At 41.9% G+C, this 26,606-nt stretch overlaps 1 protein-coding gene across 4 annotated transcripts in view; it reads right to left on the reverse strand.

Annotated features, from left to right (window-relative positions):
• SNAP47 (synaptosome associated protein 47) overlaps positions 1-26,606 on the reverse strand; it is a 104,477-nt gene that overhangs the window by 22,470 nt on the left and 55,401 nt on the right. For 3 of the 4 annotated variants that reach the window (XR_011567440.1, XM_070792433.1, XM_019963757.2), the window contains exon 3: positions 2,994-3,484. Coding sequence is in view for 3 of the 4 variants with exons in the window: in XM_070792433.1 (XP_070648534.1) it covers positions 2,994-3,484 (491 nt within the window). In the remaining variant the exon portion in view is untranslated. The remainder of the gene's footprint in view (positions 1-2,993; positions 3,485-26,606) is intronic. The other variant, XM_019963758.2, reaches the window with a different exon arrangement.

A 26,606-nucleotide genomic window follows, 5' to 3' on the forward strand; every position in this document is an offset into this window, starting at 1 on the left:
ACAGGTTCATTAGTTGTGACGATGAACAATACCAACGTAAGACGACAAGAACCGGGGGACCTGGGTGTAGGAGACACCGGCACGCTGCGCTATCCTCACAACCCTCCCTCAAGTCTGAAACTGTTCTAAAACTTAAAAGATTATTCTAAAGATGCTGCGCAGGCAAACAGCAATTTGCAACTGCTCTTGCTTAAGGTGGAATCTTCCCACCTGCACCATTTCCAGCCCTTGAAGCCCAGGAGACTCTCCTCCTCCCCCAGTTCCCAGCCTGGCCACCTAGGCCCTCAATCTGTCTACACTATACATTACAACAAAAGTCTCTGGAAAGTTCTTCTGGACTCTGGTTCTTAACAAACATTGGTCCACTGTTACTAGATCGCCACCTTCTGGCCACACATTTTACTAAAATAGCTCACTGAGGAGAGAGAGGTTTCTGAGATGTCAAAGTCATCTCCACTGTTTCTGCTGTTTCCCACACAGAAAAGTAAAAACAGAGGTGCTGACAGATGCAACAACAAGAAAGGTTAACAGTGAGAAGTAAGTTCTCATTACTGGGCTTGACAGGACCACTGTGAAGTTCCAAGCAAATAAGATATCCTCTTGCTTACTGAACTCAGCATGCTGGCTTCTTCCAAACGTAACTCCTCATCACCTGCATTCCTCCAAATCCACAGCTGTAAAGTACACCTGCCTTGCTGGGCAAGGCAGCTTCACAAGGGGAGGATGGCAGACTTCATGCTCAGTGCAAACCCAGACACACTGCAGGGATCCCACCCAGAAGCTAAAGTTAGCACTGAAATGAAAACCAATCTGTCACGGTGGATGTGGCTCAGCTCATTCCATATATATACAACCCATTACTGGGATGGGTGAGGCCATAGTCCCCAGTTATTCAATCCAACCCTAATCTAGCTGTTGCTGGGAAGGTGTTTATAGATGTGGTGAAAGCTCTCAATCAGTTAACTTTAGGGGAGGGGTTCTATCCTAGACAATCTGGTGGGCCTGGTTCAATCAGCTGAAAAAACTTAAAGGTATAATATCCGCAGCTTCCCTAAGAAGAAAGACATTCAGCCTCTGCTCAGCAGCCTCAGTTTATGAGCAAGAGGTCCATTTTCCCCTTCCAGATGGGTGGCCTTGCAAATCTGCAGTCGCTTAGCTTCCTGCAGTCTGATCACAGCTGCAGAGTCCCTGGCGCTCACTCCCTGCTGCTCTCTAGCCCCATCTGCCACCTGTAGGCTTAGACTCAGAGCTTATCATCCCATCCTCGGGGTCTGCCCTCCGTGACAGCAAGGCCCAGCAAGCTTGCACTCGTCTCACTTGCACAGTATGACTTTCTGTGCCACACAAGACATGATCCCACCTGCCATCTCATTTGTGCCACGTTCTCTCTGTGCCACGTTCTCTCTGAAATCACCATGCCTAACAAGACCCATGAATTGAATGTGCTAGAGCTCCATGAGAAGAAGGATGGTTTTCAGGACTACAGGTACCTGGCATCATACCTGGTATAGGTGAATTCCTCAACAGCACTGTTAAAACCAGTAGCCCACAGTGCTCTGCATCTGGTCCCACCAGCCAGGCCCTCCTTCCTCCTCTCACTGCTGAGGCTCCCCCAGAGGAAAAGAGCAGTGATGAGGACTCAAAGACGTGGGTTATCAGAGGAGCTAACCAGGCTGAGCTTGCAGACGGCCTTTCCTCAAGGGTCCTTCTGCTCAGCATCTGATGTTGGCTGGTACAATCTACCCTTTTTGGCCCTTTTATGTAAATAGATTACATACTGAAATCAGTCACTTAAGAGGAAAAGGAAATGAAAGGAACTGGAATAGTAACAAACATAGCTCTTACAAACAAACTCTAACAACTGAAGTTAACAAGAAAAGATTATTACTTATTAGAAAAATCACTATAACAAGGAAGTAATGTCACCTGTAATGTTAGTATTAGAAAACAGAAGAATATTTTATGACTTTGGGATTTCTTAAGTAGGGCTCAAAAATAAACTTAAGGGGAAAAGTGGTGGATCTGACCACGGCAAAATTAGAGGTTTCTGTAACGGAGGCTGACAGTCTGGGAGACGTATTTGTCACTTCCAAATCAACGAGGAATAATAATCAATAATCAACAATAACAATCAATAATCAACGAGGAATCAATCTAGAATGAATAATGAACCCCTATAATTATATCAGAGAGAAAAAAAAAAAAAGCCTAGTAGAAAAACAAAAACAAACAGAACGACCAACCCACACAGAAAAATCTGCGAGACCAAAAAGCAACTACAAGGTGTCTGATATTTCACCTCACAATCAAAAAAATAAAAATACCATCAAGATACCACTGACACCCTCACATCCACATGTCCTGCCACCCACACTGGACCCAGGGGCCAGACTCAGCTATACCCTCCACACCCCACAGAGACCTGCAAGAGGATACTGCAGTCACACTGCCAAGAAAAGCAAAGGTTTTCACAATCTTTGTAGACGCTAAAAATCACACAAAAACTATGCTGCATAGTTATCAAAAATTCTGACATCCAAACGTACATCTGGAAGGTGGGCTTGGAAGACCTCGACTAAGTGCCAAGAAAACCAAGACTGATGCAGGTCCGGGCGGAGACACCAGGGCAGGTGGAGATGAAGCTAGGCAAGACCCTGAAGTGTTGGTTCTCAAATCAAGTGGAGGAAAGGGGTGAAAACACCTAACTTGGGAGCTTTCCTTCTTCTGAAAGTGTCACCAAAACCTTTCTGACCCACTTGGAAACCACAGCTCTAAAGGAAATGATAAAACCGAGTGATCTGATATTCAGAGGGTAAATACTAAGAAAAATGGTCTGAAAATATTTTTATTTACAAGCAAATGGGCAGTCGCTAGTGAGCTGAAACCAGCAGTTGCTGTATGTGATGCATCATGGTCAGTGTGCACCATGGGTGTGCTGAGTGTGACTGTGACTTTACAGGTTTTGTGCACAGACTGTTTTGATGATCACTCACCTGCATGCCAGACTGAGTAGCCCTTCTCTGCTAGAGAAGAGGTTCTAGTGCTTCCGAGCATCATGGCGACTTCTAATAACTCGATCTTCTTGCTGAACTGTACTTCCAAAATGGGGATAACCTCTGGCATCTTGGCAGATATCAAACGATAACTTATGTCTGGCTTCCCAATGAACCGCTGGCGGATGCTAATTTCATAAGGTGTGTGGACCTTGATGTCATCCACATCTTCTCTTTCAAATCTGTGCATGAGCAAAGAATCTGAGTTGTAGATTTCCAACCCAGAAACAAGGACCGTGAGCCTTCCTGGTTTAACATGAGATTCTGTTCTTTGGGAAATAATAGCAGGAACTTGGATCACTATCCCTTCTTTTCCAAAAGCTTTGGAATCAGCCATGGAGGCGTCCCACTTGGGCTTTGTCTCCGATGGCGTCTTCCAAAGCTTGGAGCTAAAGGGCCACCAAGAAGGAGACTCCAGTTCAGTCAGCAACCTAAAAAAGCAAACAAAACACAGAAAGTAGACAATCAGTTGTTAATTTTTTTTTTTTTTTTTTTTTGGAAAATTGCTTTGACCTTTATAAAGACTGTTACCATTTTATAGTTTTCTTTTCCACAAGCACTCCAAGAAGCAGCTAGAGCAGGAATTATTATCCTCGTGTTTTAAAAAAAACTGAGGCTAAGAGCAGTGGGACATTTGTCTACAGACACACAGATAACCAGGAGTAGACACACAACAAAAACATTTTCTGACTAGAATACTGCTCTTTTCACACTTGCCCTGGGGTAGTTTTGACCAAAATAAATCCTGATCATAACCTTTACAGAGCTATCTAATAGAACTTTCTGCACTAATCTGTATTTCCTAATCCAGTAATGGAGACACGTGGCTACTGGGCACCTGAAATATAGCCAAAGCAATGATGAACTGAATTTTAAACTTAATTTTAATGTGGTTAGTGGCTATCACATTGGACAACACAGCTCTAATTTAACCACTAATACATCAAGAGATAAATCTAAAAAGTAAGAAAGGAAAACAGCGGAAGCAAGAAAGGAAAAGCAAAGGAACAAAACAGCAAATCAAATAAACAGCAAACAACGAGATAGTAGAATTATCACAACCCTATTTGTAATCGTACCAAATATAAGTGGGCTAAATTCTCTAACTAAAAGGCACATGGTTAGTTCAAATAAAACAGTTATATCCTGTTGACAAGAAGCAATGTGAAATATAAAGACACACGACAGACTGAAAGTAAAGGGACTGGAAAAGTAAAATAAAATAACATGCCAAAATAAACTTTAAGACAAGAAATGTTACTGGGAAAAGAGGGACAATGCATAATAATAAAAGGGTCCATCTAAAAAAAACAGACAATGACAGTAAACATGCATGCATCTAAAAACAGAACTTCAAAATTCATTCAGCAAAAACGGACAAAACTACAAGTTGCAGGTTTTAACAAATTTCTCTCCACAACTGATACAGCAAGAAGACAAAGGTAATTAGTAAGAATAGAGAAATTTTGAACAATAGTATTCAACCATCTCAACTGATACCTCCAAATGCTGGATGCACTCTGAAGTATATTCAGAACATAAACAATAACAACAAAAATGTTATGTAACAGAGTGGTCAAGATGGCACAGAACGAACACCTTCACTTCCTCCCACAGGTAAACCAAAATTATGACTACTTACAGAGGAACTATCAGTGAGAAGGACCTGGAGACTAGCAGAAAAGATTTCCCCAAACTGAGGATGTCAAGAAGGAACTACAATGAGATGGGTAGGAGCAGTGGAGCTGCAGTATAGTTAAAACCCACATCCCCAGGTAGGTGACATATGAAAGGGTGGGCAATCACAATTGCAGAGGTTCTCCCCAAGAAGTCAGGGGTCCATACTGGGCTCCCCACCCCAGGGGTATTATACTGGAAGATAAGCTCCATAACAACTGACTTGGAAGGTCAGCAAGTCTTGTGTGTGAGAGCTAGAGGGCTCTAGGAAAAGAGAAATGCTTCTTTTAAATGATACAAAGTATCACATGCTCAGAGACCCCGCAAAGATGGAGTAATTTCAAAGGGAGTCTAGATCAGACCTGCCCGTTACACTTGGAGAAGCCTGCCAGGGAGGCAGGAAGGCACCAGAACTTCTAGGGACACAGATGCTGGTGGCAGCCGTTTGTAGGAGCCGTTTAGGTTCTATCATGAGGATACTGAAGCTGGCAAGCGCACCAGTGGATGTACTTGTTTGGAGTCTAGACTATCGGCACTGGAACATGGCTCCACCCACCAGCAGGTGGCCAAGAGTCCTGGGACCTCCCACACTGCACAGCCATGACCCTGACAACGGCAGGCTGAGACCCCAGTCCTGGACCAACAGAGCTGTAGCCAGCCACACAAGAATCTGGCACCACCCATCAACGGGTAAGAATCAGCTCTGGGACCCCAGGCCCTACAGGCAACTATACCGGGAACAGGTTCCACTCATAATCAGGCAGGCACCAGCCCTAGGAGTCCTTGCTTCACACACTAGCAAGTACTGGGACTTGCCAGCTCTTGCAGACAGCAGTCCAAGGCTGGTAGTCCCCAAAGTCAACTGTACTGGGACCAGACACCACCTACTAGGAAACTATAAAATATTTGAAGTGAATGGAACTAAAAACATGATATACAAAAATATAGTGGAATGTAAACAGAGCAGTCATGAGAGGGAAGTTCATCTTTCTCAATGCATATATTTGAAAACCTCTTGCAATTCAGTTGCTCAGTCACATCCAGCTTTTTGAGACCCTATGGACTACAGCACACCCCCAGGCTTCTCTGTCCTTCACTATCACCTGGAGTTTGCTCAAACTCATGTTCATTGAGTCAGTGATGTTATCCAACCATCTCTTCCTCTGCTGCCCCCTTCTCCTCCTGACCTCAATCTTTCCGAGCATTAGGGTCTTTTCTAATGAGTCAACTCTTCCCATCAGGTGGCCAAAATATCAGAGCTTCAGCTTCAGCATCAGTCCTTCCGATGAACATTCAGAGTTGATTTCCTTTAGGATGGACTACTCAATCTCCTTGCAGTTCAAGGGACTCACAAGAGTCTTCTCCAGCACCACAATTAAAAACGATCAGTTCTTCGATGCTCAGCCTTTTTATGATCCAACTCTCACATCCAGGGATGTCTACTGGAAAAACCACAGCTTTGACTATACAGACCTTTGTTGGCAAAGCAATGCCTCTGCTTTTCACTCTCTAGGTTTGTCAGCATCTTAATTTCATGGCTGCAGTCATGGTCCGCAGTGATTTTGGAGCCCAAGAAAAGAAAATCTGTCACTGTTTCCACTTTTTCCCCTTCTATTTGCCATGAAGTGATGGGATCAGACGCCATTATCTTAGTTTTCTGAATGCTGAGTTTTAAGCCAGCTTGAAACTCTCCTCTTTCACCCTCATCAAGAGGCTCTTTAGTTCCTCTTCACTTTCTGCCATTAGAGTGGTATCATCTGCCTATTTGGGGTTGTTGCTAATTCTCTCAGCCATCTTGGTTCCAGCTTGTGATTCATCCCAGCCTGGCATTTTGCACGACATACTCTGCATCTAAGTTAAATAAGCAGGGTGACAATATACAGCCTTGACATACTCCTCTCCCAATTTTGAACCAGTCTGTTGATCCATGTCCAGTTCTGACTATAGCTTTTTGATCTGCATATAGGTTTCTCAGGAAACAGGTCAGGTGGCCTGGTATTCTCATCTCTTTAAGAGTTTTCCACATTTTGTTGTCATCCATACAATCAAAGGCTTTAGCATCATCAATGAAGCAGAAGCAGAAGTTTTCCTGGAATTCCCTTGCTTTCTCTATGATCCAAAAAATGTTGGCAATTTGATCTCTGGTTCCTCTGCCTTTTCTATATCCAGCTTATACATCTGGAAGTTCCCAGTTCATACACTGTTGAAGGCTAGCTTGAAGGATTTTGAACATGACCTTGCTAGCATGTGAAATGAGCACAACTGTCTGGTTCATTCTTTGGCATTGCCCTTTTTTGGGACTTGAATGAAAACTAACCTTTTCTAGTCCTGTGGCCATTGCTGAGTTTTCCAAATTTGCTGACATATTGAGTGCAGCACTTCAACTGCACTATCTTTTAGGATTTTAAATAATTCAGTTGGAATGTCACAACTTCCATTAGCTTTGTTTGTAGTGATGCCTCCTAAGCTCCACAGAACTTTACACTCCAGGACGTCTGGCTCTAGATGAGTGATCACACCATGGTTATCCAGGTCATCAAGATGTATTTTGTATAATTCTTCTGTGTATTCTTGCCACTTCTTTTTAATCTCCTCTGTTTTTGTTAGGTCTTCGATGTTTCTGTCCTTTATCATGCCTACCCATCTCTGCATAAAATGTTCCCTGATAGCTCCAATTTTTTGGAAGAGATCTCTAGTCTTTCCCGTTCTATTGTTTTCCTTTATTTCTTTGCACTGTTTACTTAAGAAGGCTTTCTCATATCTCCTTCATATTCTCTGGAACTCTGCATTCAGTTGGATATATCATTCCCTTTCTCCCTTGCCTTTCACCTCTCTTCTTTTCTCAGCTATTTGTAAAGCCTCCTCAGACCACCACTTTGCCTTCGTGCATTTCTTTTTCATTGGGATGGTTTTGATCAACACATCCTGTACAATACTAGGAACCTCCACCCATAGTTCTTCAGGCACTCTGTCTACCATATCTAACCCTTGAATCTATTCTTCACCTCCACTGTATAATCATAAGGATTTGATTTAGGCCAGGCCTGAATGGCCTAGTGGTTCTTCCCTATTTTCTTCAATTTAAGCCTGAATTTTGAGGAGATCATGAAAACTTCTTAGGAAGGTTTAAAATCAGTGGTCTAAGCCTCTACCTCAAAAAGCTATAAATTATACACAAAGAAAGTAGAAGGAAAAGTAGGAAACAATGAAAAGGAACACAGAAAAATTATAAAACATTATCTCTGAAGTAATTTTAAAAATTAAACCCCTAGCAAGAAATAATAAAGAAAAAAACTGAATGAGAGGGAGCAAACAACCTAAAAAGTAAAATAGGCTTAAGTAATTTTATTTTTATTTTTTAATAAAATTTTATTTAAATTGGAGGCTAATTACTTTACAATATTGTATTGGTTTTGCCATACATCGACATGAATCCGCCACAGGTGTACACGTGTTCCCCATCCTGAACCCCCCTCCCACCTCCCTCCCCATACCATCCCTCTGGGTCATCCCAGTGCACCAGCCCCGAGCATCCTGTATCCTGCATCGAACCTGGACTGGCAATTCGTTTCACATATGATACATGTTTCAATGCCATTCTCCCAAATCATCCCACCCTCACCCTCCCCCACAGAGTCCAAAAGACTGTTCTGTACATCTATGTCTCTTTTGCTGTCTCGCATACAGGGTTATCGTTACCATCTTTCTAAATTCCATATATATACGTTAGTATACTGTATTGGTGTTTTTCTTCCTGACTTACTTCACTCTGTATAATAGGCTCCAGTTTCATCCACCTCATTAGAACTGATTCAAATGTATTCTTTTTAATGGCTGAGTAATACTCCATTGTGTATCTGTACCACAGCTTTCTTATCCGTTCGTCTGCTGATGGACATCTAGGTTGCTTCCATACCCTGCATATTGTAAACAGTGTTGCAATGAACATTGGGGTACACGTGTCTCTTTCAATTCTGGTTTCCTCGGTGTGTATGCCCAGTAGTGGGACTGCTGGATCATATGGCAGTTCTATTTCCAGTTTTTTAAGGAATCTCCACACTGTTCTCCATAGTGGCTGTACTAGTTTGCATTCCCACCAACAGTGTAAGAGGGCTCCCTTTTCTCCACACCCTCTCCAGCTGTTATTGTTTGTAGACTTTTGGATAGCAGCCATTCTGATTGGCATGAAATGGTACCTCATTGTGGTTTTGATTTGCATTTCTCTGATAATGAGTAATGTTGAGCATCTTTTCATGTGTTTGTTAGCCATCTGTATGTCTTCTTTGAAGAAATGTCTGTTTAGTTCTTTGGCCCATTTTTTGATTGGGTCATTTATTTTTCTGGAATTGAGCTGCAGGAGTTGCTTGTATATTTTTGAGATTAATTTTTTGTCAGTTGCTTCATTTGCTATTATTTTCTCCCATTCTGAAGGCTGTCTTTTCACCTTGCTTATAGTTTCCTTTGTTGTGCAGAAGCTTTTAAGTTTAATTAGGTCCCATTTGTTTATTTTTGCTTTTATTTCCAATATTCTGGGAGGTGGGTCATAGAGGATCCTGCTGTGATTTACGTCAGAGAGTGTTTTGCCTATGTTCTCCTCTAGGAGTTTTATAGTTTCTGGTCTTACGTTTAGATCTTTAATCCATTTTGAATTTATTTTGGTGTATGGTGTTAGAAAGTGTTCTAGTTTCATTCTTTTTTAAGTGGTTGACCAGTTTTCCCAGCACCACTTATTAAAGAGATTGTCTTTTCTCCATTGTATATTCTTGCCTCCTTTGTCAAAGATAAGGTGTCCACAGGTGTGTGGATTTATCTCTGGGCTTTCTATTTTGTTCCAATGATCTATATTTCTGTCTTTGTGCCAGTACCATACCGTCTTGATGACTGTGGCTTTGTAGTAAAGCCTGAAGTCAGGCAGGTTGATCCCTCCAGTTCCATTCTTCTTTCTCAAGATTGCTTTGGCTATTCAAGGTTTTTTATATTTCCATACAAATTGTGAAATTATTTGTTCTAGCTCTGTGAAAAATACCATTGGTAGCTTGATAGGGATTGCATTGAATCTATAGATTACTTTGGGTGGTATACTCATTTTCACTATACTGATTCTTCCGATCCATGAACACAGTATACTTCTCCATCTATTAGTGTCCTCTTTGATTTCAGTGTAAGTAATTTTATATTCATCAATTATTACATTGTTAAGATGGCAAAACTCTCCCAAAATGACACATTCAGCCCAATTTCTATCAAAAGCCCAACTGGCTTTTGTGTAGCAACTGGCTAGCTGATCCTAAAATTCACATGAAAATGCAAGGGACCCAGAACAGCCAACAATCTTGAAATAGAAGAACAAAGTTAGATTCCTATTACCTGACTGCAAAACTTACTACAAAGCTATAGAAATGAAGATGGTGTAGTGCTGGTATAAAGTTATGTATATGAATGAAATATAATAATTTTCATAATTCAATAATAACATAATAATTCAGAGTTCAGAAACAAACCTTGACATTTATGGGCAATTGATTATCAACAAGGGTGACAAGACAATTCAATGGGGAAACATATCTTTTCAACAAACATTGCTGATACAACTGGATATCCATAAAACAAACTGGTCCCATTCTCATGCCTTTTTCAAAAATGAACTCAAAGTTAATCATATATAAGAGCTAAAACTAGAAAAACTCTTAGAAGAAAGTACAAGAGTAAATCTTTGCAACCTGGGGTTAGACAAGAGATTCTTAGATATGACATCAAAAGTGAAACAATATTAAGGAAAAAACAGATACATCACACTTCATCAAAATTAAAAATTTTCATATTTCAAAAAAACAATTAAGAAAGGGAAATGACAATCCACAGAATAGGAGAAGATATCTGTAAGTCGTATGTCTGATAAAGGGACTTATATCCAGAATATATAAACAATTCTTATAACTCTAGAATAACAATAATAAATGATCAAAGGACTTGAAAATAATATATACATATGAACAAAAAGCACATGAAAAGATGCTCACTACTGTGAGGAAATGAAAATGGATACCACAATGAGATACCACTTCACACCCACTAGGATGGCTATCATTTTAAAAAAAGGCAATAACAAGTATTAGTGAGGATGTGGAGAAAACAGAACTCTCATACATTACTGGCAGGAATGCAAAATGGTGCAACTATTTTGAAAAACAATTTCTCAGCTTCTAAAAATGTTAAACAAAGACCCAGCAACTTCCCTCCCAGAGGAAATGAAAATATGTACCTATACAAACACTTGTACATGAGTATCCATAGCAGCATTATTAATAATAACCACAAAGTAGAAACAACACGTGTACCATTGGGTAGGGAGTCCCACGGTAGTCTAGTGGTTAGGATTCGGTGCTTTCACTGCCGTGGCCAGGTTCAGTCTGGGGACTTGAGATTCCACAAACCATGTGGTGCCCTCCCCCGCAAAAGACTAAAAACTAGTCAATGGGTAAACAAAAGGTGACAGATCTACAGAACAGAGTGTTACTCAGAAATACACAGTAATAAAGTACATCCTACTACATGAATGAATCTCAAAAACCATAATGCCAGCTGAAAGGAGCCAGGCATATATTAACTCTGCAGAAAGGCAAACCCATACAATACACAACGAGAGCAGATCAGTGGTGACCTGGGCTATGCTAAGAACAGAGAGTCACAGCAACTGGGCTTGAGGCAACTTTTGAGGGTGACAGAAGTGTCCTAAAATTGGACTCTAGTTACATTCACTTAACTCTGTAAAGTAACTAAAAATCACTGAATTGTTCACATAAAATGAGTGAATTTTATGGTATGTAAGTTAGAAAGCTGTTCCAAAACATCTACAATAGACAAACAGCAGTAAAACATTAGAACATTTAGAATAGGCAGAAAAAAACATTAGCCACAAAGGAACAATAAATTCTCTTTAGCAATAACATATGCAAAGAGGACAATGGAAAACATCTTCAAAATGTTGAGCTGAATTTGGCTTAACTGTGAAAAGCCAAATTACCATTCAGAGTGTCAGTAAAATAAAGGCATATTCCAATATATGAAGACTGAGACAATGCTACTTACTCATAGAACCCAATGAAAACATAATGAATTCTAAAAATTCATTATGTAATCCTCATTTTACCACAGAATGTGAGGAAGTGGTAAAGATCTGATTGAAGAATGGCATGGCTGTTAAATGAGTATTAGGGAACCAGGACTCTTAACTCCCTCCCAAGAGGCAGCTGTAAATAAAGCCTCTGGACACCAACTGCACTGATGAGACTTTCTCCAGTGACTCTGAGCTTCTGTGCCTCGCCCTTGCTTCTGCTCTATAGTGTGGGCTTTACCTGGAATTTGTCTGCAGACCATTCACCCAACAGTCATATTTAAAAGGTAATAAAAGGTGACAGGGGCTGTCCCTGAATACCTGAGGTTATATAATTTAAGGTTTCCAATCCTAGATATTACTCCCTGCTAAATAATTGGATTAAAAATGTCACAACATGCTTAAAGATGGAACAGCTTCAGTAGTATACTAATTGCAATGGATTGAAACTCATCAAATACTTTTAGATCCAGGAATTCAAAAGGATGTTAAAAATTATAACAACATTTTTTAATGATGATAAAGAACAAAATCATTACTTTGAAAACTGCTAAATACAGAAAAACAATGAAATTTGCTCTAGAATGAAATGGTCACATGAAGGGCATCATCTATTCATAAAAGCCATATAGACAGTGAGTACAGGGAAGATGGTGGAATAGGAAGCTGCAGAAATCTGTCCCTCCAGCAAAACAAATAAACTGGCAGAACTGTCTGAAGCAACTACCGTGGAACTCTGGTCAAGGAGAACATTTGCAGCATCCAGAGGAAGTTGATGCAGAGACAGTGAATTTCAAGCAACTTCTGCTTTCAAGCAGTAGCAGCTACCATCCCCCACCCCACAAAACCATAGCTCACAGCTGTGAAACAGCAGCAAGTATTCCTAGTGTGGCCTGTTGGAGCCAGGGTGGGCAACAATGACCTTTCCTCCAAAAACTGAGACTGTTGAGTTTTGACTGGGGCTTTCGATTGCTGAGAGGCTGGCACAGAGTTCTCTACCACCATGGGCTGGAGTGCTCCCCAGTCAGGAGGGAATTTAAAGAAACAAGATCTATTTATTTTTTCTTTCTTGGGAGCTTCAGTGGCCACACTTAACAAGGAATACACGCTTTGCAAAAATAGTCTGGAGTAGTCACAAAAAGTCAGTTCCAACCCTCAACAAGCAAAAACCACCAACCCCTGAGGTACAGGAGAATTAGATTTCCAGAGTGTTATCATTCAGCTTGGGCTGCAACAGACTGGTAGCTTAAGCAACAAATATTTATTTCTTACAGTTTTGGAGGCTAAAAAGTCCAAGATCAGCATTACAACAGATGTGGTTTTTGCTCAGAGCTCTTTCCCTGGCTTTCAGTCACTTTCTCTCCAGCTTCTTCCTTCTCTGTAAAGACACTAATCCCATCATGGAGGCTACACCCTCATGACCTCATCTAAACTTTACCTTCCAAAGGCCCCACCTCCTAACACCATCACACTGGTGGTTTAGACTTAATACATGAATTTCAGGGACACATACATTCAGTCCATAACAGAGTTCTGAAAACATAATCTTCAAAATATGTAGTTCTGAAGACAAAATTACAAATATACAAAGAAAGAGGAAAATATGCCCCATTCACAGAAAATAAAGAAAGCCCAGACATTTGAATTATCAGTCAAAGACATTAGATCAACTGTCTTAAATATGTTCAAAGAGCTAAAGGAAATTATGGACAAAGAACTGAAAAAAATCAGAATAACAATATATAAGCAAAGAATCTCAATAAAAAGATAGAAATTATGAAAAGAAACCAAACAAATTTTAGAGCTGAAAAGTAACAGTAACTGAAATAAAAAACTCACTACAGGAAGTCAAAAGCAGATCTGAGCAGGGAGAATAAAGGATAAGCAAATTTGAAGGTCAAACATTTGAAATTTTCTAGTCTGAGGAGCAGAAAGAAAAAAGAAGAAAAATGCTGCTGCTGCTGCTGCTGCTAAGTCACTTCAGTCGTGTGTGACTCTGTGTGACCCCATAGACGGCAGCCCACCAGGCTTCCCTGTCCCTGGGATTCTCCAGGCAAGAACACTGGAGTGGGTTGCCATTTCCTTCTCCAATGCATGAAAGTGAAAAGTGAAAGTGAAGTTGCTCAGTCGTGTCCAACTCTTAGCAACCCCACGGACTGCAGCGTACCAGGCTCCTCTGTCCATGTTATTTTCCAGGCAAGAATACTGGAGTGGGGTGCCACCGTCTTCTCCAGAAGAAAAATGAACAGAACCTAAAGAAACTATGGGACACCATCAAGCAGATCAACACATGTATTACAGGAATTCCAGATGGACACAAAAGGGGCAGAAAATATATTTGATTTGAAACTTCTCAAATCTGGTGAAAACCATGAATAGACACATCCAAGAAGCTCAACAAACTCCATGGAGAATAAAAAAGAAACACATTATGATCAAATTGCTGAAACTTCAAAGACAGAAACAAAAATTTAAAGCAGCAAGAGTGACTCGCCATCTACAAAGAATTCACAGTAAGTAACATGCACTGTAACCAACCCACCAAGCAGCTGACTGAACACCCTGGAGAAAGATGCCACAGTGGAGACTCAGTGCTGACCGCTGCTGCCACGGGACTGCAGGGCAGTGGCAATCGCCAAGCCGGCCTTGATAAGTGGAGTTCGTGCTTCAGTGCCCAAACACAGCCTCCTCCACCCTGTTGCCGTTGTGCTCATGGGCCCACTGGGCAATAACAGGATGGACTGGAGAAACAGGCTGACTGGTGTCCAGAGAATGGGTCTTCCTATGCGTTTGGTTACTAAAATTCTCTTCTGCTGAGGAGACGCTTTGGTGACCCCTCACGTGGGACATATCTTCACCTTTCTGCCCATTCAGAAAGACTATTCATCCAATTCTACCCCAGACCTGCTCGTCATCAAGTTTCCAATCATGTTTCTTCCCATCCCTGAACCTCCAGCCAAACCACTTTGCCACAACCAATCAGAACACAGTTCAGCCTCTGGCCATCCCTCCTTCCAAGCAGACTGTTGACCAGAATGCTGCTTATCGTCACTAATCCCAGAAGAGGACTCCAAACACCTCCCCACAGCACCGTGGTGTTGGAGTCAGCATGAAACACAACACAGTTAAGCGCTGGATGGAGCAACGCCTTACTGAGTTTTATTTACATAGAGAAGAGACAGAGCAAGATCAGTTCCAATAATAGGCACAGGTCCCTCATGGTCAGCAGGTCCCTCCAGCAGCCAATGGACAGCAACTGGCTCGTGCACACCCCTCAGTACCATAATGGAAGGACCCTTCCCCTTCCCCCACGGAGTCTGAACATCTTGAAAGACTGGGTATGCTTGAGAACCACTAATGTACAGGCTTAAGCAGAGCAAAAGATCACTGGTAGAGATTGTAACAAGGAAAGTTATTCCCCCAAAAGCATGGCATAGGTTGTGGGGGTTTTTTTTACCTCTTGATAATAAAGTGTTCTAGCCCCAAGGCCCACTCTTAAGAGGCAAAGTAGGGGTAAAAAGACTGCATACACAAGACTGCGTTTCCCAACACAAATGAACCAGAAGCACTGCTTGTGGTTCTGTCCACTGGGAGGATTTCCCTTCACCACTGTCCTTTAGGATGTCCCAGGGAGAAACCGTCCTGCTACTACTCTCCTCCTCTGGGTAGTGCCTACATATCCTGCAACCAGGCCCCAGTATTTCCTCCTCAGTCAACTGATTACAGGGCATTCCCCAAGTACGGAATGGTTGGGAAACAGAAGGCAGGGTACCAGAAAAGGGTGGGAGGAGCATGCATGTGGGCCAATTCCTCATGCATCTTAACCTGTGCCTTCAGGGCCTACTTGAGCCCAATCTTTTGTATCCCAATTTTTGTGGGATACAGTTGATGATGGGGTACTGCTAAGTATACCCAACTTCATGAATGGTGAGTCAGATAACAACCACTCAAGATGGCAGCTGAACTTGTATAGTAGCTTGGTGGCCTGTGGTTGTGTTCTGTCTCTACTAATGCCCAGCAGCAGGCCAAGAGCTGATTCTCAAAAGGAGTAGTTATCTGCAGAGGATAGCAGGGCTTTGCTCCAAAATCCTAAAGGTGTGTACAGAAATTCCCTAGAAAGGTTTGCAAAAGGCTCCAAAGAGCACACCTGTCACTCACACATCACATACCAATGGATCATGTGACCCCAGTGGCAGAGCGGCTCTGCGGCGTCTGGACCTGCTTCAGAGCCTTCTCTTGTTCTAGGCCCTACTCAAACCAGCAGCTTCTCAGGCACTTGGTAAATGTGCCCGAGTAAGACATCCAAATGAGGAACATGTTGCTTCAAATGCTAAGAAGCACTGCGCCTCCTTTTTGGTTGTAGGAAGAGTCAGATGCAACAACCTACCCTTCACCATACAGGAGACACTTCAATGAGCCATATACCATGGGATTTCTAAAAATTTCACTGCAGTAGAAGGCCCTTGAATTTCTGTCAGATTTCCCATCCTCTGATATGCAAATGTCTTATGAGTCTAGAGTAGTTGCTACTTCTTACTCACTAAGTACAATCAGCATTAACATCATGTCATCTTGTGGAAGAGAAAGCATCAAGACCTTTGTGAACTAAATCATGACACAGGGCTGAAAAGTTGGTATACCCTTGAAGTAGGACAGTGAAGGTGTACTGCTGGCCTTGTCAGCTGATAAAAACTGCTTCTCGTGGTCTTTACTAACAGGGATGGAAAAAAAAAAACTTACCAGATCAGATGCTGCATACCAGACACCAGAGGATATGCTTGTTAATCTGCTCAAGCAGTAAAACTACATCTGGAATGCCAACTGTAATTATAGTCACTACCTGGTTAAGTTTAAGATGTCCTGCAAGACCCATATTCTTTTCCATAGCCAAATACTTGAGCTGAATGGAGATGGGGTAGGACTTACTATCCAAGTTCTTGATACTTGGTGGTACTCATCTCTATAATCCCTCCAGGGAAGCGAAATTGCTTTTGGTTTACTAATTTTCTAGGTATAAGCAGTTCTACTGGTTTTTACTTAGGTCTTTTCCACCAGAATATCTCTCATTCCACAGGTCATGGAACCAGTGTAGGGATTCTGCCAGTTCCTGAATATGTCTATTCCAATTACATACTTCAGAACTAGGAAAAATTACCACAGAATGGGTCAGAGGTCATCTCATTGTAAGATGAACCTGAGCTAAAACTCCACTGATCATCTGACCTCCAAAAGCCCCTAGATGAACCACAGTGATGTTTTGGATCTCCTAGAATCAGTTTTGGAGAAGGCAATGGCATTCTTGGAGAAGGCATGCCTTCTCCAATGGAACCCCACTCCAGTACTCTTGCCTGGAAAATCCCATGGACGGAGGAGCCTGGTGGGCTGCAATCCATGGGGTCGCTAAGAGTCAGACACAACTTCACTTTCACTTTTCACTTTCATGCATTGGAGAAGGAAATGGCAACCCACTCCAGTGTTCTTGCCTGGAGAATCCCAGGGATGGGGGAGCCTGGTGGGCTGCCGTCTATGGGGTCGCACAGAGTCGGACACGACTGAAGCAACTTAGCAGCAGCTTAGCAGAATCAGTTTTAGTTGACAGCTAGTGTCTAGTGTGAAAGTGCTCAGTCTCTCAGTCATGTCCGACTCTTTGAGACCCCATGGACTATAGCCTGCCAGGCTCCTCTGTCCATGAAATTTTCTAGGCAAGAATACTGAAGTGGGTTGTCATTTCCTTCTCCAAGTGTCTAGCAGTCCCTGACAATCTGATTATTTCCTTTTCTCCAGTGCACGGTCACCCTGGTAAAATGCCACAGGTCTCTCGGGGGGAAAGCTGGGATAAAGATGAACAGTACAAAATTTGATAGCGTACTGAGATCCTTCCACAAGATGACAGACCCACGTTCCCCATTGTTGAAGGTGGTTCAAGTCTAGAAATCGATTAAGAAGCAATGACTTTTTAAAAAAATTCAATTTAGATGTTGTTCACATCACCTACAACTCTTCTGCTTAACAGTTCGAGTAAGAATTGAGTCAAATGCCTAACTATTTCTCTTCTAGGGGCACATGATCAAGTGGCCAACTGACTCCCAGGTCTCTGGGAATCAGATTATTCTGATTGCTTGTTTTGACTCTGCTGTCGATTATGGTAACCACCCCTACTTGTCTTTGGTGATTTAAGTGCTACCACTTAGCCCTGCCACCCCAAACCCCAATTATCCCTGCTCAGTTAAGGATCCCTGTTCAGTGGCAGCAGTTCCCACTGTAATTTCTGGCCTGCAGAGAAGAGCAACCACACAGCTCTTCAAGGATGCTGGGACTCCTCTTAAAAATGTATTTCCCATAGTCAAGGTGAAAAGTGTGTCTTCCTTGGACCCTGTCAGGGTAGATGAGGAGATCTCACATAATACGTCTACTCTACCATTCCAATCTTCCTCAGTCTTCCTGTGAGTATACTCCCTATACTTCCTCGGAGATGCTTCCTCTGGAGTATACCAAGGCAGTTCTAGCATTCCAAACTTCATTTAGTCTAGGCTGCCTTTCAGTCCACATCTCATCCAACCAACTGTTAGAGCCTTTCTAACTTCTTGAGCTACAGCAACAAATCCAAGATCTCTGTTTAGCAAGCCCCCATTTCAGGAAACTCAGCCACATCCAACTTCATATTCCTCTCATCCAACTTCATATGCCTCTCACCACTGACCCACAACCAAGATATCCATACCCACACATATTCTTAAGATCTCTGTCTGTAAAAACTAGAAAAATCATGTGGTTCTTTTAAAGTGTTGTGCACCTCCTTTTGTAGGTCACACTTTGGGCTTCATCTTTTGGGATCTGCTGAGACTTAAGCCTTAACAATATACTTAGAAGCACAGAGGGATGGTGAGGGTAGGTCTTGAGGAGAATCTGCGTTGTCCTGCAAAGCAATTATCTCAGGGGAGGCCATTACAGATTCCTCAGGCAAAGTGTGGTTAATCACCCCAGATAGGGATGGAAGGGCTGCTTTTAGTGGCAAAGAAGACTCATCAGAATTTAGAGGTTCTCTTCTTTCAGTTTCATCAGGACCTTTCCATGTGTCCACATTCTAATTTTCAGGATCCCATTTCATTCCTATTAATACCCTTGGTTTAACAGCAGACACCATGCAAAGTTGGGATTTCAATTTACATGATTCAGTCACTCGCAGGACGACACTCTGGATCTGATTTTCAGCAATCTCAGTTGTGCAGCTCTGGGAGCTAAGGTTTTCTTTCAGGGCAGATATAGCAGTGTTCAGGTCACTACGGGGCACCTGAACTCATCCCTTCCTTTCCATACTTTGTTCAGTGCAGTCAGAGCAGCCAGCCAATTTCATTACCTATCAGCATGTCAAAAATGTTATTAGAAAAAAAAAGTTATTAGGTATCAAATGCATGGTCACTCAGAGCCTTTTACAAATATTTGATTATGCGCAGCCCACGATGATATTTCATGTATCACCACTGCCACATCACCATTGTCTCCTATACCATTTGAAATAAGGGTTATTAGTCACTTTAAATCTAACCAGATTATATTTCAAAATCTGTAGAATTCCGAAAACTCATCTTCCCTTGTACAAAAAGAGAATGAAAGAGGAAGGGGAACAGGGAGATAGAAAGGGAGGCAGAGAGGGCCAGAGGAACGTGGCGGGCGTGGGGGGAGAGAAAGGGAAGGGACCATATTTTGGAAAGACTGTTGAAGGCACTGTCCTGTGGGCTTAGTTGTGTCTGACTCTTTGCAACCCCATGGACTGCAGCCTGCCAGGTTCCTCTGTCCATGGAATTTTCCAGGCATGAGTACTGGAGTGGGTTGCCATTTCCTTCTCCAATGGTTGAAGACACTAACTGCATAAATCTACCACTGTCATGGGAAGATGGACCCGACATTCTCAGACCACAAAGCACTACTCTCAAACACTGTGACCACACTCCTTTCAGCAGAACCAAAATTTTCACTGTACACCTCAGGCCTTCCCACGCAGAAAAATAAGACAAGGCTATCCATAACAACCCAAGAAAAAAGAGAACAGGGCATCCATGAAGTAATAACAGGCTGATACTCAAAATAAACACTTGGAAAACAAAAAATAATTCTTGGAAATTAAAAATATGATAACAGAAATAAAAGGTAGGAAGATAAAATTCAAGAAACAAAAGCAGAACAAAGACTGCTTCAAGATAGAAGAGCAGAAGGAAATGTGCTCATTTTCTCCTGCGAGGACAACAAAATCGCAACTAGCTGTTGAACAACCATCGACAGGAGGACACTGGAACCCACCAAGGACAAAGGACAAAGGAGACAGACTTCCACAAGACTGGGGCAAGCAGACACCACTCTTGGGAGGGTACAAATAAGACCTTGCATGTACCAGGACCCAGGGGAATGAAGCAGTGACCCCACAAGAGATGGAGCCAGATCTAGCTGTGAGTGTTTGAGGGTCTCCTGTGGAGGCATGGGTCCACAGTGGCCTGCAGTGGGGACAGGGGCACTGGCAGCAGGAGTCCTGGGAGGTGCGTGTTGGTCTAAGTCCTCTTACAGGTAGCTATTAGCCCTACCTTAGAGCCTGCAGACTCCAACACTGGGTCACCTCAGGCCAAACAACTAAAAGGGAGGGAGTGTAGTTCCACTCATCAGCAGACAACTGGATTAAAGATTTACGAAGCACAGCATGGCCTTGTCAAACAGAGCAAGTCCCAGTTTTCCCCACAGCCAGTCCCTCCCATCTAAAAGCTTGCACAAGACTCATCCTCATTCACCAGAGGGCAGACAGAAGAAGCAAGAACTACAATCCCATAGTAACCACAATCACAGAAAGCAAACCAAAGTGAAAAGAAGTAGGATTATGTCCCAGGTAAAGGAACAAAATAAATTACCAGAAAAACAACTAAATGAAGTAGAAATAGGCAATCTTCCAGAAAAAGAATCCAGAATAATGATAGTGAAGATAATCCAGGATCTTGGAAAAAGAATGGAGGTAAAGACTGACAAGATGCAAGAAATGTTTACCAAATAAGAACTAAAGAACAAACAGAGATTTACAATACATTAAGAATAACTGAGGCAAACAAAAGGATAGATCTGGAAGACAAAATGCTGGAAATCACTGCCCCAAAACATAATGCAGAAAAAAAGAATGAAAAGAAATGAAGGCAGCTTAAGAGACCTCTGGGACAACATTAAATGCACCAATATTCACATTACAGGGGTCCCAGAAGGAGAAGAGAGAGAGAAGGGAACCGAGAAAACATCTGAAGACAATAATAGCTGAAAACTTCCTGAAGATGGGAAAGGAAATTATTAACCAAGTCCAGGAAGCACAGAGAGTCCCAGGAAGAATAAACCCAAGGAGGAACACACCGAGACACAGTCATCAAACTGACCAAAATTAAAGACAAAGATAAAATATTAAAAGCAACAAGGGAAAAAAGACACAATAACACAGAAGAGAAATCCCACATAGTTATCAGCTGATTTCTCAAAAGAAACTCTACAAGCCAGAAGAGAATGGCATGGCATATTCCAAGTGATTAAAGGGAAGAAACCACAACTAAGAACACTACCCAGCAAGACTCCTGATCAGATCCAATGGAGAAACCAGGCTTTCCAGACAAGCAAGGCTAAGAGAATTCAGCACCACCAAATCAGTTTCACAACAAATGCTAAAGGAACTTCTCTACTCAAGAAACAAAGAGAAGGAAAAGGTCTTCAAAAAACAAACCCAAACAATTAAGAAAATGGTAATGCTGCTGCTACTGCTAAGTCGCTTCAGTCGTGTCCGACTGTGCGACCCCATAGACGGCAGCCCATCAGGCTCCTCCGTCCCTGGGATTCTCCAGGCAAGAACACAGGAGTGGGTTGCCATTTCCTTCTCCAGTGCATGAAAGTGAAAAGTGAAAGTGAAGTAGCTCAGTCGTGTCCGACTCCTAGTGACCCCATGGACTGCAGCCTACCAGGGCCCTCCGTCCATGGGGTTTTCCAGGCAACAGTACTGGAGTGGGTTGCCATTGCCTTCTCCGAAGAAAATGGTAATAGGATCACATGTATCAATAATCACCTTAAATGTAAATAGATTAAATGCACCAACCAAAAGACATAGACTGGCTGAGTGAAAACAAAAACAAGACCCATATATATAGTTGTCTACAAAAGACCTATCTCAGACCTAGGGACACTTACAGACTGAAAGTATGGGGTTAGGAGAAGGTATTCCATGCAAATGGAATTCGTAAGAAAGCTGGAGTAGCAATACTCATATCAGACAAAATAGTCTCTAAAGAAAAGACTATTGTAAGAGACAAAGAAGGACACTACATAATGATCAACCTAAGAAAAAGACATAACAACTATAAATATATATGCACCCAGCATAGCAACACCTCAGTATGTAAGGCAAAATACTAACAAATATAAAGGAAGAAATTAACAGTAACACAATAATAGTGGAGGACTTTAACACCCCACTTTTATCAATGGACAGATCATCCAGACAGAAAATTAACAAGGAAACACGAGCCTTAAGTGACACTTTAGATGAGCTGGACTTGACTGATACTTAGAGAGCATTTCACCCAAAAGCAGCAGACTACGCATTCTTCTTCAGTGCACATGGAATATTCTCCAGGACCGACAACACCCTGGGCCACAAGGTGAGCCTTGGTAAATTTAAGAAAATCAAAATTATATCAAGCATCTTTCTGATCACAACATATCTGATTAGAAATAAATTATAAGGAACAAAACAAACCTCTAAAAACCACAAACACGTGGTGGCTAAACAATATGCTCCTCAACTACCACTGGGCCACTGAAGAAATCAAAGAGGAGTGAAAAACACCTGGAGGAAGGGAAGGGCTGCCCTGGTGTCTCAGATGGCAAAGAGTGTGCCTGTGATGCAGACCAGTGTTCGATCCCTAAGTTGGAAAGATCCCCTGGAGAAGAAAATGGCTACCCACTCCAGTATTCTTGCCTAGAGAATTACACAAAGGAGTCTGGCAGGCTACAGTCCATGGAGGCACAAAGAGTCAGACACGACTGAGTGATTGAGTGCACACACACACACACACATACACACACACACTGAGACACATGAAAACAAAAGCACAACAGTCCAAAATGTATGGGATCAAACAAAAGCAGTTCTAGGAGGGAAGTTTATAGCAATACTATCCTACCTCAAGAAATAAGAAAAATTTCAAATAACCTCGCACCTAAAGCAACTAGAGAAAGAACAAACAAAACCTACAGTTAGTAGAAGGAAGGAAATCATAAAGATCAGAGCAGAAATAAATGAAATGGAGACAAAAAAACATGCAAAGATCAATGAAACTAAAAGCTGGTTCTTTAAAAGGATAAACAAAATTGATAAACCCTAAGCAAGACTCACCAAGAAAAAAAGGAAAATTCAAATCAATAAAATTAGAAATGAAAAAGAAGTTACAATTGACTTCACAGAAATACCAAGGATCATAAGAGAATACTATGAACAATTGTTTGCAAATAAAATGGATGACCTGGAAGAAATGGCCAAATGCTTACAAAGGTACAGTCTCCTTACACCAGGAAGAAATAGAAAATATAATAAACAGACCAATCACAAGCACTGAAATCAAAACTGTGATTAAAAACCTCTTGGGCTTCCCTTGTGGCTCAGCTGGTAAAGAATCCACCTGTAATACAGGAGACCTGGGTTCGATCCCTGGGCTGGGAAGATGCCCTGGAGAAGGGAAAGGCTACCCACTCCAGTATTCTGGTCTGGAGAATCCCAGGAACTGTATAATCCATTGGGTCACAAACAGTCGGACACAACTTTCACTTTCACCAAAGAAAAGTCCAGGACCTGATGGCTTCACAGGTGAATTTTATCAAACATTTAGAGAAGAGTTACCTATCATTCTGAAATGGTTCAAAAAAGTTATAGAAGAAGGAAAATTCCAAACTCATTTTATGAGACCACTATCACTCTAACCAAAAGCACACAAAGATACCACACAAAAAAAGAAAACTACAGGCCAATATCACTGATGAACATAGATGCAAAAATTCTCAACAACATACTAGCAATGTGTATCCAACAATACATTAAAAAGATAACAGACCATGAACAAGAGGGATTCATTCCAGGGATGCAAGGATTTTTCATCCACCAATCAATCAATGTGAAACACCAAATCAACAAACTGAAGAACAAGAACGATATAATCATCTCATTAGATGTGGAGAAAGCTTTTGATAAAATTCAGCACCCATTTATGATAAAAAAAAAAAAAAACTCTCCAAAGAGTGGGAATAGAGGATACACACCTCAACATAATGAAGACCATATACGACAAACATACAGCTAATACCACACCCGATGGTCAAAAGCTGAAAGCACCCCCTCTAAGATCAGGAAAGGATGTCCGTTCTGGCCACTTTTATTCAACATAGTTTTGGAAGTCCTAGCTCCAGCAACAGAGAAGGCAATGGCACCCCACTCCAGTACTCTTGCCTGGAAAATCCCATGGATGGAGGAGCCTGGTAGGCTGTAGTCCATGGGGTCGCTAAGAGTCAGACACGACTGAGCGACTTCACTTTCACTTTTCACTTTCATGCATTGGAGAAGGAAATGGCAACCCACTCCAATGTTCTTGCCTGGAGAATCCCAGGGACGGGGGAGCCTGGTGGGCTTCCGTCTATGGGGTCACACAGAGTCGGACACGACTGAAATGACTTAGCAGCAGCAGCAGCAGCTCCAGCAATCAGAGAAGTAAAAGAAGTAAATGGAATCCAAATGGGAAAAGAAGAAGTTAAACTGCCACTGCAGATGACATGATACTATACATAGCAGATCCTAAAGATGCTACCAGAAAACTACCAGAGCTCATCAATGAATTTGGTAAAGCTGCAGATTACGAAATCAATACACTAAAATCTGTTGCATTTCTATACACTAACAATGAAAGATCCAGGAGAGGAATTCAAGAAGCAATTCCATTTACTATCACAACAAAATGAATAAAACACCTAAGGAGACAAAAGACCTATACTCCAAAAACTATAAGATGCTGATGAAAGATATCAAAGAGGACACAAAAAGATGGAAAGAAATACCATGTTCGTGGATTGGAAAAATCAACACTGTCAAAATGACTATATTACCCAAGGCAATCTACAGATTCGATGCAATCCCTATCAAATTATCAATGGCATTTTTCAAAGAACTAGAACAAAAAATCTCAAAATTTAATGGAGACATAAAAGACCCCGAATAACCAAAGCAATCCTGAGAAAGAGAAACAGAGCTGGAGGAATCAGGCTCCCTGACTTCAGACTATACTACAAAGCTACAGTCATCAAAACAATATGGTACTGGCCCAAAAATTGAAATATTTATCAATGGAACAGGATAGAACACCCCCAAATACACCCAAACACCTACAGTCAATTAATCTATGACAAAGGAAGCAAGACTACACAATGCCGGAAAGACAATCTCTTCAACGAACGGTACTGGGAAAACTGCACAGCCACAAGTAAAAAAAATGAAATTAGATCATTCTTTAACTCCATACACAAAAATAAGCTCAAAATGGATTAAATGCCTAAATGTGAGACCAGGCACTATAAAACTCCTAGAGGAAAACAGGCAGAACACTCTCTGACATAAATCACAGGAACATCTTTTCCAATCTATCTCTCAAAATAATGTAAATAAAAACAAAAATAAACAAATGGGACCTAATTAAACTCAAAAGTTTTGCATGGCAAAGGAAACAATAAACAAAATGAAAAGACAATCCACAGATTTGCAAATGATGTGACCGATGGGCGATTAGTCTCCAAAATTTACAAAGAGCTTATGATGCTTAAAAGCATCAAAACAAACACCCCACTCAAAAAATGGGCAGAAGACCTGAACAGACATCTCTCCAAAGAGGACATACAGATGGCCAAAGGCAACGAAAAGATGCTCAACATCACTAGTTACTGCTGCTGCTGCTAACTTGCTTCAGTCATGTCCGACTCTGTGCGACCCCATAGACGGAAGCCCACTAGGGTCCCCCGTCCCTGGGATTCTCCAGGCAAGAACACTGGAGTGGGTTGCCATTTCCTTCTCCAATGCATGAAAGTGAAAAGTGAAAGTGAAGTTACTCAGTCGTGTCCGACTCTTAGCGACCCCATGGACTGCAGCCTACCAGGCTCCTCCGTCCATGGGATTTTCCAGGCAAGAGTACTGGAGTGGGGTGCCATTGCCTTCTCCCTAGTTACTAGAGAAGGAAATGGCACCCCACTCCAGTGTTCTTGCCTGGAGAATCCCAGGGACGGGGGAGCCTGGTGGGCTGCCGTCCATGGGGTCGCACAGAGTTGGACACGACTGAAGTGACTTAGCAGCAGCAGCAGCAGTTACTAGAGAAACACAAATCAAAACTACAGTGAGCTATCTCCTCACACCAGTCTGAATGGCTATCATCAAAAAATCCAAACAGTGAATGCTGGAGGGTGAAGGGGGAATGTAAACACCTACACCGTTGGTGGGAATATAAACTGATATAGCCATCATGGAGAACAGCATGACGCTTTCTTAAAAAACTAAAATTAGAGCTACCATATACCCTGCAATCTCACTCCTGGGCATATATCCAGAGAAAAACATGACCCAAAAGGATACATGCACTCCAATGTTCATTGCAGAACTGTTTACAATAACCAAGACTTGGAAGCAACCTAAATGTCCACCACCAGAGGAATGGATAAAGAAGATG

The sequence above is a fragment of the Bos indicus genome, chromosome 7 (assembly GCF_029378745.1).
Source record: "Bos indicus isolate NIAB-ARS_2022 breed Sahiwal x Tharparkar chromosome 7, NIAB-ARS_B.indTharparkar_mat_pri_1.0, whole genome shotgun sequence".
Lineage (NCBI taxonomy): Eukaryota > Metazoa > Chordata > Mammalia > Artiodactyla > Bovidae > Bos > Bos indicus.